Source organism: Polyodon spathula, chromosome 49 (assembly GCF_017654505.1).
Source record: "Polyodon spathula isolate WHYD16114869_AA chromosome 49, ASM1765450v1, whole genome shotgun sequence".
Lineage (NCBI taxonomy): Eukaryota > Metazoa > Chordata > Actinopteri > Acipenseriformes > Polyodontidae > Polyodon > Polyodon spathula.
Window position 1 is genome coordinate 2,458,117 of NC_054582.1, and position 14,174 is coordinate 2,472,290.

General features: G+C 37.4%; 1 protein-coding gene across 2 annotated transcripts in view; it reads left to right on the forward strand.

The window, feature by feature from the left end:
* The window catches only part of LOC121306712 (noelin), a 31,301-nt gene extending 17,469 nt beyond the window's left edge, over positions 1-13,832 (forward strand). For both annotated transcript variants that reach the window (XM_041238591.1, XM_041238590.1), the window contains exons 2-6: positions 482-631; positions 2,095-2,250; positions 5,767-5,986; positions 10,567-10,673; positions 12,269-13,832. In XM_041238591.1, coding sequence (XP_041094525.1) covers positions 482-631; positions 2,095-2,250; positions 5,767-5,986; positions 10,567-10,673; positions 12,269-12,943 — 1,308 coding nt within the window. In that variant the 3' untranslated portion in view covers positions 12,944-13,832. The remainder of the gene's footprint in view (positions 1-481; positions 632-2,094; positions 2,251-5,766; positions 5,987-10,566; positions 10,674-12,268) is intronic.
* Positions 13,833-14,174: the final 342 nt, after the last annotated feature.

Sequence of the window (14,174 nt, forward strand, 5' to 3'; positions counted from 1 at the left end):
TTATTATTATTATTATTATTATTATTATTATTATTATTATTAGTAGTAGTAGTAGTAGTAGTAGTAGTATTATCAGGTCAATGTGACCATATGGGTCGGTATAAACCCCCAGATGGTTCTTCACATAATCATACATGATCGTCTCATGCAAGTTATGTAAGTGTATTTAGAAATGATTGCAGTTTAGCATCTAAACGAAGGCTTGGCAATGCAATATTTTAAGCCACAAATGAAATGCAGTGTAATACAAACTTAAAAATGTGACTAATTCCTTGTTGATTCATTTCTTAATAATAATCGTTTGTCTCTTCTTTGTCCCTTCATCGCTCATCCTTTCTCTCACATTTTACATTTGCCTGTTTGCTTGTTTTTCACTTTTGTTTTCACCTCATCTTTGCAATCCTTTTTGCGTGCCATGCTTTGCCCTCATCTCCTTGCACGACCACCCTCTCTCACGCCCCCTCCCTCTGTGTGCCACTAGGTGTTTCCAGCTAATCCAGAGGAGTCCTGGCAGGTGTACAGCTCAGCCCAGGACAGTGAGGGCAGGTGTATCTGCACAGTGGTGGCGCCCCAGCAAGCCATGTGTTCACGTGACGCCAGGACCAAGCAGCTGAGGCAGCTTCTGGAAAAAGTAATCAAGTCAACATCACACCTTCCTCTGGGGAGAGAGGGATTCACTTCATAGCTCCCTTTGCAAATTACCTCATTTGTTTTTCCCAAAATTTTGAAGCTTGATCACACATACTGAAATGTGGATGCCATACTGAACACTGATAGAAAATATTCTTGTGCATTTGTTGCACTGCATAGATGACTGAAAGGCTGTCTAAACATCTGAAATTATACCGTCTTGCTTACTTCCAAGGCAAGGTTTTAAACCACAGGATTGGTCTGTCCTTCATAAATGAAAGCCATAATGAACAAAACATTATAATATAAAGTCAAATATTTGGACATTCTAGTTTAATTGTATTTTTTTTGTCACTAGTAGCCAAATGTATTTATGGCAATGATAATTTATATCCTAGGTCTATTTCCACTCTCACTGTATATGTATCAAACAAACTGAGTACAGTGAAGATACATCTAGATTTGCACTTTATATGTGTGCCTGAACTAAAAATGTGTTCATACCTTTGACATAGCATACTTGTTAACTAACCATTTTGTTAAAACTGTAAAATCCAATCATCAGATACTAACAGCATTTAAGATGCACCTAATAGACAGCCCAGTATGATATGGTCCCAGAAATGTTTTGCTGAAATGTCTATGTACATAATTGGCAATGGGACAGCATGCTGAGTGTTTTAGTGCAATGAAATATCAGAAGCTTAAGTGCCAGTCCAGAATAGTTTCTGCTTTGGCATTTGCCACCTGTTGTTAAAAAACAGTCTTTCACAATATTGATCCACTTGCGCTGATGATTTCCCGCAAGCATGCTGCTCTCTGGGCTAGAGTGTTTTGCATTGCGTTTGAAGCTGCAGTCTGACACAGATTTTCAGCTTTATACTGCAATGAAATGCCTTGGTGAGCGTTTACTACATTCTTCCATGATTTATACATCGTTGCACTGTACTGTACCCAAATGTATGGTGTCGACGTTCCAGTTCATTTACATTCCCTAAAGGGAGTTTCATCTGCCTTTGAAGTTTTCTTGCCACTCAGTAAACAGGCATGCTCCTGCTCAGCTCAGCAGAGCAAAACAAAAGAGAATCGCCTGTTTAACCCAGAAAAATGCTACATATCTGATATTTTATAGGTTCATAAACTACCGAACTTCTTAAATATGTATACAATATGTATTTAAACAAATGGTGCATTGCAACTTCAAATGAAAAACAAACTGAATAAAAATTTAGAGGAAAATGGTAAATGTTTTCTTTTGTTGGTGTTAACCTGAAAACAGTGTTTAGTTTAGTTTAGTTTAGTTTAGTTTAGTTTAGTGTTATTCATTTCCAGTGAGGCACTCTATGTATGGCAAACTCATACATACAGTGGATTAAAGTCATGCTGACAGCTCTAATTTTGTATTTAAAGATACAGTGAGGGATGTACCGTATGTCATCAACTCATTGTATTCTTTCTTTTCAGGTGCAAAACATGACACAGTCCATCGAGGTCCTAGACAGACGGACCCAGAGGGATCTACAGTACGTAGAGAAGATGGAGACCCAGATGCGAGGTTTAGAATCCAGGTTTAAACAGGTGGAAGAAAACCACAAGCAGCAACTGGCCAGACAATATAAGGTGAGAGAAATGATCTAAAACCTTCCTAATACTGTAAACCAATTCCGAGTTCCTTCAGTACCCGTTTCCCCCGAAACGCCAGCTGAACAAGCCAGTGTGGGTGAGCTGGTGTTTTGGGCTACTCCTGTTCATCTGTCTTCAGCAACCCTTTCCCTACTTGAATGACACTTGACCTCCCCAAAAGTGAACCAGAATCAAAGTATTTAGACCGTAGTTTGCATGTGCTATAGGTGCAATTATAATGTTATAAACAAATCGATAACCAAAGCTTTATAATCATATTTCTTTCCTTATTATTAGCCTGATCGTTATACTGATTTTTTTTCAATACTTTAATTTCGTTATTACAGTACAACACTGTCATTTAAAAGAATACAGATTCCTGGCTCCTTAAAACGTTCTCCTAGTGGGCTGGCTGCAATTAGACCACGTGTAGCGTGTAGTTAGGTACAAAAACCACAAAAAATAAATTAAAAAAGCTAATACCTTAAATAAATTCAATATAGTGATAGTAGCAACAGTGGTAATCCATAAGAAATGGATTTTAAATCCTTGGTTATCACTCAGTGAAAGTCATTTCAAACTGTAATTACAGTCTGCAGAGTGTCTAACTAGAGAAAATGCATTTAAGCTTCTGGCTAATTAAACTCATCAGATTTTTGTACTATTTGCAGTTGTTTGATCAAAATAATATCAGTAAGTCAACCAATACAAACACATACAATAGTAAGCTATAGAATTAAATTGGTAACACTTTAAAATAATTGTTGCAAATTCATAATGAATTCTGACTGAATCCCATAGGAATTACACATGAATATCTTATGCGCGTCCTCTGAGTTCTGAAGTAATTCATTTTAAATTCAGCCCTGTTAATTCATGTGGATTTAATTACCCGCATTCATTCAATGTTACTTTGTAACACATTATATTGATCACATGTATAAGGCATTTATAGACCCATCAGAGGATGGTGTTAGTTCATGCATGAATGCATGCTTTATACCTGTGATCAAGGAAAAGTCCAACTTTTGGATATTATGACAATTGTTTTGGCCCTTATCAGTCGCTTGATAACACTTCCATTATTACAGGAATTAAGAGTTAACCCAAAGATTTAAATTAATTGAATAGCCTTAAAAGACCTGGCACAAAGAAGGTCCCTGCTCGAATAGACCAGAAGAGCCACAGGAGTAAAACACTCATTTTAAATCTAGTTATAATGGCAGCAGGACATTGCATATTCAGATGGGATTGATACAGAAAATACTTTGTGTCCTGTTTTTCAAGCTGCTCTTTGCTGCAATGCATTAGTGAAAAGGTCTTTATTCCCAGTGGGAAATTTCTTTCTGAGGGAGTGTTCTCAAAGGGGGAAAGGGTTATGCTGGACATGAATGTCACGTGGTAAGACCATTATGTAGTTATGCACAGAAGGTAAGACTCCAGCGCTGTCCTGTTCCCCTGGAGCTCCTAAGAGCTGTTACTTTGCTGCTTTGAAAGCATGTTAAAGCTACAGTCACTACCTGTGCTCGCTGTCCCTGATTTATATTTCTGAATGGGAGTATTTTTGAAAAGTGTAGTACCAGTATAGGTCTACACTCCCCCACCCCCTTGTAAAAAAAAAATAAAAATAAGTGATGTACTTAATGCAGATGACAGATTTGTGTACTAAATTGTAATTGCATATTTAAAAAATAATAATCTTTTAGACTGTAAAATGACTAATACAAATCATAGAGATGTGCAAAAACATGGATATTGCTTACATTTGTAAAGTGCTACTTGGTGTCTAAATATTGTAATTGCACTGCTGTTTTTAAAGAGAACGTCAATGCTTTTTTGCATTGGTGACATCAGCCCCCACAAAAGAAAACAAAAACAAGTGGTTAGGTTTTCAGTTTGTTGTGTAGCCATCTACAGAGACTGCACTAAATACTTATTTGAGTACAGAATACCGTTTAAAGCATCAAAGCTGATTTAGTTTACAACATACATTGTTTGAAATATTAAAATCTGAACCGTCCAGCTTCCAAACAGTCATTAGTATCTAAATGATGAATAGATTGTGTTTAAAACTGGAAACAGAGTAGTCATTTTTTATGTTTTCATTCAAATTAAAGTAACATATAAACAACAATATATTTTTGAAGGTAAATACTTAACATTTTTAAGTCAACATTTTGTCTCTCAAAAAAACAGGCAAGAATACCATGTAATCGCTGGTAATCAGAATTAGATCTTTTACGGCAAAATGCAATGTTATCAGTTGAATTCTCCTTTTCACGAAGGATGGTGAAAATCATAATTTTTCTAAAGATGCTAAAAAATAAGGCCAATACTGTCTTTCTTTTTTTTCAACAAAATACAAAATGGTAAATATTCCAGTGTTTACCATTTCATTGCTCCTTTGTAGTTTATTTTAATAAAAACAAAATCATTGCCCCTTTACTTCCAGGCCTATAGAAATGGCAAGAGAACAATGAAAGGGTAAACATGGGATCCAGTGCCATATCCCTTTGAGGCCCATGTTCCAGTAGAATGTATTTTAGTGTGTACTGTGTACTGTATCGGGAGTCACCATAAGTAAAAGATTCAAATGAGATCTTTGGAAACGATGAGACATTTGTGCAGAAATAGAAAGATACACACATAGGCTTTATTGAAGATCTTACATAAACTGAAGTTCTTGTCTGTACATGGATACACACTTTGTACACTTCTGGATACGGTTATAGCAAACATCCCTGGTTTTCTGCACATCTCTGCACAGCATTATGTATTATTATTATGATCTGAATGTGTTTGCATGTTATATATCTCACACTTGCTGACTTAATACCGCTGCTGTGATATAATGTGAAATGATGTGCATTTGGGAATGCACTGACATGTTACCCATTGCTGAATGTGATGTTTATTAGATAGCTTAGAGAGCTAGCTCCTCAACAGTATCTCATTTTCTTGCTTACAGGGCTAACTTTAAGAAATTTTATCAAAGCTGCAGTGACTGAAGATGCAGGTCAATCCAGTGTAACCATGAACTGGGCCTCAGAGTTTTTGCACCACGCAGTTTATTTCAAATTAGCACCTTTAAAACTAAGGAACCTGACCAGTGATGAGAACTTCCTGCATGTAATTGTAGAAGCATTCCATGAATAGTTTGACCTCTTTTTTAAAAAAAATTATTATTATTTTTTTTTTTATGTCAATGCATATTTGATTACGAAAGAAAAAAAAACAAAACAAAAAAAAAAAAAACTTTGTTGTATGTTATCTGAAGCATGTACCCTAAGATGTTGCATTTTAAAACATGATAAATAAAGACCTTTCCCAATTGTTTTTGGTGTACTGAAGACTGTTTGATACTGCTTGCTATATATATATGGGCTTAGTGATTTTGACAGTGATAGGCACACACTGCATTCACCTTAGGGAGTCAGAGAGGCAGGGAGCAAGACAGGGTGTTGTAGATTTTTGCATGCATGGCACTGAACCCAGCTTATTTTAACCTTTCAGGCAATAAAAACGAAAATGGAGGAACTTAGGCCTTTGATACCAGTGTTGGAGGAGTACAAAGCCGATGCAAAATTGGTAATGCAGTTTAAAGAGGAAGTCCAGAATCTGACGTCAGTTCTTAACGAACTCCAGGAGGAGATTGGCGCCTATGACTACGAGGAACTTCAGAACAGAGTGTCAAATCTTGAAGAAAGGCTCCGTGCATGCATGCAAAAATTAGGTAGGCTCAGAAAAAAAACGCTGACTGCTCAAAGGGTGAGTGGTCAGTTTGCATTTAGCCCTGGTCAAGAAGACAGCCCCACACCCCCTGACCCCTCCCTTACATTTAGTGTTGTTAGCTTGGCATGCTGGGTAGCTGTAGGTTTTTAACAACAATCCCACACACTCAAGGCTCACACAACATCTGCTCAGGACAAAAAAACTAATAGAAAAAGCTGAAGGGACACAGATTAACATGTGACCACCTGGTGGTGCAGTTTGCCAAGTTAAAATCCCAATGAAAGAAAGTGCAGTTACAAAACTTGGCAACCAGTGTCACTGTTTGCCAAATGAAAACCCCAATCACAGTAAATGTATTCACCACATTCTGCTATACAAAAAAAATCCCCTGTATCAACCATAATCTACATTTTTTTCCCTCTCGCATTCCTAATATATAGCGGAGCTCTGACTTAAGAAATGGGCCTTGCTTCCGTAGCCTCTAAAGATTTACAGAGAAAAATAAGCTTGTCTCTAATTTTGTAGGGAGCCAGACTGAGAAATCTGACTCCCTTAAAGATGTAATTAACGGGCAGGCTGTCCCTCTCAGCCAATGACTGGACACCCAGAGGAGTGATTGCAAATTAAACAAAGACCAAGTCCTGCCTTTTGAAACCTCAGATCAATATCCTGATTGTTTTGGATTTATCAAGTGCATATACAACAGAGTTACAGGTACCCTTAAAATTAGAATTAATGGTACAGAAGTCAATCCTCATAAACAATGGGCAAATAACTTGAAATATGCCTAATACAGTATTCAGTTGGACTGGGACATAAAAGATTATCCTGCACAAGCCATTCTCATCTTTCAAGGGACCATACAACTGAGAGTTTCTGCTTTTATTGGCTTTTACCTGTTATCCAAACAGTCTAAAATAAACAGTAATTGAAATGCAAAAAGAGCATTCTAACATTGCCGCTAGTTTGACATTGACAGCTCTGCATTCCAAAACGCGAGAGATTGCTTATCATAAATGCATACGGCTCTAGAAAATGAGATCTCATGGCTGAGGCAGTTTATCAGTGTGTCTAGGGACCTGCAAGGACAGATTTCGAAAGAACAGTGACAGGACAAATGCCTATTAACCTTGCAGGCTGGCAAACTGCTACCTGTGTGCCTTAGACCTGTACTGAGCAATGTATTGTCTCCACATTTTCTAACAGAAATTTACACTGATACATACCAGTCTTCAATGTATGTAATCTGGTCTGTATAAAAAATCCTCTTGGATATTTCAGGCTATTAACTTGTCTGATGCTGGTGGGTTGATGCCTGCCAATAGAGGGAATAATTACATTATATATATACTGAAGACCAAAACAGGGTACTGAATGCAATTAACTAGCTTGTATTGTAACACTTTAAAAGCGCTGGTCAGTCCATAAAGAGCTGAAGTAAGGCTCATTTGAAAACTGAATGTGTGAAATAAACCCTTAATAGATCCCTACATCATTAGATTTCAATAGATTTTTTTTTTCTTCAATATGTAATACTTTGCATACAGTACACACAAACACACTGCTGGACATTATACAGGTAGGGATGACTAGATCATCTATGCTGTGTTTGAGCCCCATATGATTCTCAGTCTGGAGCGGTCGTCTTTCAGACAATCATCTTTGCTAATGTGGGCTGCATGTCTGTCTTCTGTGATCTCTACATATAAATCTGCAGTTAATCCCTGAAAGCATTCTGGGCATGTTAATTTATACCGAGACAATTGTTTGACTGTTTCTAAGCAGACACCATTTAACAAATTGCCTCAAAAAGCCTCTCAAAAGCTTATTCGAGTGACAAATAAAACAATAATTTATGTGTATCGAGGTGTAAAATAATTCCTGCTTAGCTGTACAATTTCATTCATCATTGTTACTTTTTCACAATCATTTTTTTTCTGTTTATTTTCTTTCATCAGCATGCATTCTGTCACTCGTCCCTTTGGGATATTAATTAAGACTTACCTTGGTATCAATTCTGAGTCAATATAAGTAATTGGCGAGCATGCAAACAAGCCCTGAATGCAAACAGCAGATTGTATGTAAATGCAGGTCTTTAATTTCACCTCTTGGCTTGTAGCTGACATGCTGGCTGGCTGTCTTTTTCCTCTGAGGGGAGGCTTTAATGATCAATTGGTTCATTGGTTCTCCTCCCCCTGAGAGTTCATGGATTTGATTGCTTCTTCTTTCATAATTTAGCACAGTTACTGGCAGCCAGTCCCTTTGGCACTAACAAAATATTGTCACTTTACCCAAATAAATAAATAAATAAATAAATAATAATATCTCTTGCCTTCTCCAGTTCACTTTACTAGTGTAGTATTTTCTCTTAATTTTATTTTATTCTGTTTCATCGCTTGTGTTTTTTTCTTTATATTTTTTGGTGCTAATCAAGGATTCTTAAATAAAAAGACCCCCCCCCCCCCCCCCCCCTCCCAATTGGCACTGACAGATGACTGTGAATCTGCAGCTTAATAAGCCAATCAATAATGAACAAGACCAGGGTTTACGCTTCTTTCTAGTGAATTGATTACCTTTCACAAAAGTCTGAATGCCATTATTCAAATACATTTCCCTAATAAATCAAATGCTAACCTAGAGATATTTGCTATGTTAGTCTCAAAATTTTGACTATGAAAGAAAAGAGATTTCTTATAAGACTTTGGAACTAACAAACATCACAGATAAAGTGGTTTCTTCATTAACCAGCATTTATGACAAGGATAGAGGATAGCACTGCATTTAAAGATTCAGTTAACTGATTGTTATTGTTCACGTGTAACACATCCACCTGAGGTCCAGCGTAAAATAGGTTTTGTGAAATAAGCTGGCGCCCATTTCAAGATTTCAAGACCAAAAAAATACTGTTTGGCTCAAATAGGCGTTTTGGTTGTTTTATTCTAGCAAAGCTCATACACCCACACACTAATTTTCTTCTAGTGCTGCCAGAGAATTATGAGATGGTGCAAGTTAATTCACTCCAGCAGAAGGCTGCACACAGAATGATTTAATTCCGTTGCAATCCACATGTGCGTCCACACAATACAACATCAGAATCAGCACCATACAGTACCTCATTCTACATCAATGAGCAAGACAGAATAAGAAGAATTGAATTGCTGTGTTTAGAAAAGGGAGATTGGTGAAGCCAGTCACCCATTCAGAATTCATTTTTTAATGACAATTTAGATAGATCTGGGCAGGGGAGGGGGGTCCAGAACTACACAAAAGAATGAGATGCAGTTGGTGCCCTGATAATACCATTGGGCACTTCCTACTAAGAGTTGTATTATTGCATTTTGCAACCTATTTGATCCTAATCCATAAAGCCAAAGAACACACAGTTTGTGCTTTTATGTAAAGTTTCAGTAGCAGGGAGAACTACAGGAGATGAAATGATTCCGCTGCTGAGAGAAGCAAGAGCTTGAAAGAGATTACGAATCACCCAAAGTCTATTTGGCATTCCAAATGTAAAGACAACAGCGCTTTGAATGTTAGTATGAAACAACAGATGCAGACGTAAATAAAAAGAGAGATGAGGACAGAACTCAAGAATAGCAGCCCGTATTGGAAACAGGTTAAGGTTATGGGAGGTGGATAACATATTTAAGATTAAAAGAATCTGTTAATATTGAACCTTTGTTTAAATTTTTCTAATCAAAGGTAAGCTGTAACACCCTAAAATTGATGGATTTGTTTTACTTGAAACTAGAATGTATCGATACTGAAACTGTTTAAATGCTTCTTTAAAAAGGTGCTATAACTAGAGTTTTGACTTTAGTCTTCTTGTTCTGACATGTGCGAGTGAAGTGAGGGGGAAGATTAGAATTGGTAGGAGGCTGTCACTTAACAAGCCCCTGTTACTGAAATGGATAGCTCCTTGATTAGCCCTGGTGTGGCCAAACATGCATTCCATACGCTGTCTACTAGTTCTGCATGAACACCTCTGGAACAGCTGTGTTGAACACTTGCTAAATCTGGACGTCTCTCTTGACAAGTGTGAGCAGTGTTCAGATTGTTTTCTGCAATGATCCAAGGCTGAATTGCAAGGAGTCCCCAGTGCCACTCACGGCATGTCTCCTGCATCGAAACAAAAGAACATTTCTTTCCAATAACATTGACAGTATTATGTGTATTTTAACTTACAGGCAATGTGTCAAATTGACAGTCAAGCAACAAACTGAATCTTCATTTATAAAATTAATAAATACCAGGACATATAATGATAATATATTAAATGAGCAAACACAATTTTATACCACTACGTATACTACTTTATGATGGCACGGCATAGTGTAAAACATAATATAATGAACGGCTATATATATATATATATATATATATATATATATATATATATATATATATATATATATATATATATATAAGAGTTCTATGATTATTCATTAATGTTTGATGTTTTTTCATGTGTCTTACTGACAGAGAGATGTAGTTAGACGGATATAGATACAAAGAGAGATGTGTCAATATCATTAACATGTGTTTGCAAGGACACTACCAAACTTTGTTCCACACTTGCAGCTTGTGGCAAATTGACAGGAATAAGCGACCCTGTTACAATAAAAGCGTCTGGATCAAGATTTGGATCGTGGATGACTGACCCCCTGGCTCCAGAAGGCGATAGCCGGGTAAGTCTTACTGCTAATGAAAATAATGGAAATGTTTTTGCAACATGCTTATACTTTGTAGTGTACCATTGGCTCTGCTCATGTACATTTCGAAACCCTAAATGACCTTATTAGACACATTAGTTCTCGTATAGCTTCATTTTGTGGTGAAGTCTAGTGGTATCTGGCTAAATGTTGTATTTTACCAGCAAACGAAGAGCAAAGTGTCATATTAATGAGCACATCAAAAGCTGTAGTCACTAGGTGGTTAATCCTGATTTTGTCATACACAGATTAAGAGATGCGGAAATTGCAATAAAGGCTGCTTTAATATGCAAAATACTATAATAAATCCGGTTTGGCTTTTCTGCAGAATGTGTAAAGAGCTTTCAACGTTTCCCCATTAAAATTGATTGGAAGTCTAATATCTGGTGGGACACATACCCGATAGATGTCAGCCACCACTATGCAAATGACAGGCGTATGATGTTAACCAACCCCATAGTTAAGTGACTTGCATAGATAAACACAGCTGTACTTATAATTGCTAATACTCTAGATCCTTTAGGATTGTTTTATTTGATGGGAAAGGTTATGGCAGAAAAACACAAAACTAGGTATTTTGGCATTCGCTAATGGCATTGAATCATTTAAACTTGTCATCTGAAAAGTAAAACATGGCAGTAGAGCCCTCATTTTCACATGTCACTGCACTGGTAATGTATACACTGTGCTGTGCATATAGTTTGTAAAGGGGATTTTTTTTTTAAAAGCTGTATTTTCTAGAACTACACAAGGTTTTATTTAGATTTGATTCATATGAAGAAGAAACAAGTAATTCCCTGAGTAGAATTCTAGATATTAAACTCATTAGCATGCAAACAACATCTTTGAAAGGCACTGCTAAAAACTGAAGAAGAATCCCATCTCTAGCTGAAACCGAAGCAATGGGGGCTGGTGGAGGAGCATCCAAGAAAGCTGCAAATTGTATAATTTATTACAATTGTGCCACAAATGCATTATTCATTACCAAAGGGGATTCAGCCTTCATCAACCGCAGATCAGTTACAGCCAAAAACCACAAGGAAAGAAGCACTTGCAATGTCTTGTTGTAAAAAGTCTATTGATGGTTGTAATTGTTACAATTTTTTTCTGGGGCACGTTGAATGAATGCGTAGTTATGAACTTCATGTATGTTTCAAGCATTGGGGCAAAGGGATTTTAATTACAGACTATTTTTTCTTTCTATGGAAAATACACCAAATAGGTAAAAGTGTGCTTTTTTAGTATTTTTGATGATGTAATAATGCTAAATTAAAGATGATGGATAATGCTGTTCACATGTGCATTAAATCTGCATGGAAGTGTAGCTATTGCCTGGTCAATAGACCATTTGCTTAAAGGGCTCTCAGTGAATCAGGGGGTAGCAGCGAGGGCAGAAGAGGGGGATACGGTGAGTTATGACTGAATATTAACACAAGAAAAGGCAGGCAACTGGGTGATAACCTTATGTGAACTCCTGAACAACATACTTCTGCTGAAAGAATGAATGGGTGTACTTTGTTTATTCAAATGCCAGACACCTTGATTATTGTATTTTTTTGGTTTCAATGCAGGTTTGGTACATGGATGGTTACCACAACAACCGTTTTGTGCGGGAGTACAAGTCCATAGCTGACTTCATGAACACGGACAACTTCACCTCCCACCGCCTCCCCCACCCTTGGTCTGGCACTGGCCAGGTGGTGTACAATGGCTCCATCTACTTCAACAAGTTCCAGAGCCACATCATCATCAAGTTCGACTTCAAGACCTCGTCTATCAGCAAGACTCGCACCCTGGACTACGCTGGCTACAACAACATGTACCACTACGCCTGGGGCGGCCACTCGGACATCGATCTCATGGTGGATGAGGGGGGCCTGTGGGCAGTCTATGCCACAAACCAGAATGCCGGGAACATCGTCATTAGCAAGCTAGACCCCAACACCCTTCAGGTCCTGCAGAGCTGGGCAACAAACCACCCCAAACGAAGCGCTGGAGAGGCCTTTATGATCTGTGGCACCCTCTATGTCACCAATGGCTACTCAGGGGGCACCAAGGTCTACTATGCCTTCCAAACCAACACCTCCACCTACGAATACATTGATATCCCTTTTCAAAACAAGTACTCCCATATCTCTATGCTGGACTACAATCCCAAGGACAGGGCACTGTATGCATGGAACAACGGACACCAGGTGCTCTATAATGTTACCCTGTTCCATGTCATCAGGTCGGATGAGTTGTAGTCCATCCATCGACCTTCTTCGATATATAAGTGCATTGCTTCATGTGGGGGAAAAGCTATGAAGGAGTTTAAAAGCATAGCTTAAGACAGCTGTCAAAAAGGCCATACCTTTTTTAAAAGAAATAAAGAACTGTGTTTCCAAAGCAGTACCTCTACTTTTCCTGTGCATTGTGCATCATCACACGCCCATCATCAGACTTGAGACTCATGTTATCAAGATGGGACGCAGCTGGAACTGCACTTAGAGGAAAACAACACGTATATATATATATATATATATTTTTTTTTTTTTCGATAGCAATTAAAACCCGCCAACTAAAGAAATGAAGGCAATGACTGTTGGAAACACCTTGTTATAAGTCTGTTTTTTTTTTGCGTGTGTGAAACTTAGACTCTTGGTTTCTTCATTTATTTTGCATGAGGATTTTATAACACCACAGTCAGCTTTCCTGGATGTTCTTTACTATCTGTAAAAGTGAAATGTGTAAAAAGAAAAAAAAAGAAGGGGGGTGCTAGTCCATATCTTGCAAGACTAACTTTTTGTTTTGTCTTTTTGTTCTCTTTTTATGTTCTTGTATCACATTGCTGTTAGTGTTGCTATAACTGTGCTGTATATCTTTGTTAGGTCGGACTGTGGCGAAAGAAACTATCTAGCTCATATATTTCCTGTCTAGTGAAAAATATCACAAGAGAACTTATCAAGTAATGTATTAACGAGACAATGTTGTAACCGTTGTTTTGACTTTCTGGATTCTTTCTGGAAGTATGCTGTTTAATGTTCTTTAGCAGAGATACCTGGTGGCATCTTGGTCTGTTCAACTTACATGAATATGTATTGTACCTGCGATGAGGTAGTTTGTATTAATAAATGAAAGTTTTGGTTCCATAAATATGTTCCTGAGTCCCTTTGAATTTTAAAGTTATGAATCAGTGGTACTTAAAGATTAAGTTATACATCCCCACGTGTTGCTCCAACTGTTTAAATAACATACCAGTAATTTTTCTTTTCATTGTTAACATCCTGACAACTTTTTACACTTCTAACTTTAAAGTCTGTTTCAAAGCTATTTTCAAAATGTCTGCTCTAGTGCACTAGTAGTGAAAGGATTGTTGTCAAACAGGTAACACAGCAATAACAATCCATGATGTGGTACGGAACAGAAAAGTCAGTCAACACTTACTGTGTTGTTTTGTTTTTGTTTTTGTTTTTTATCGATCTTCCTGCAGTAATT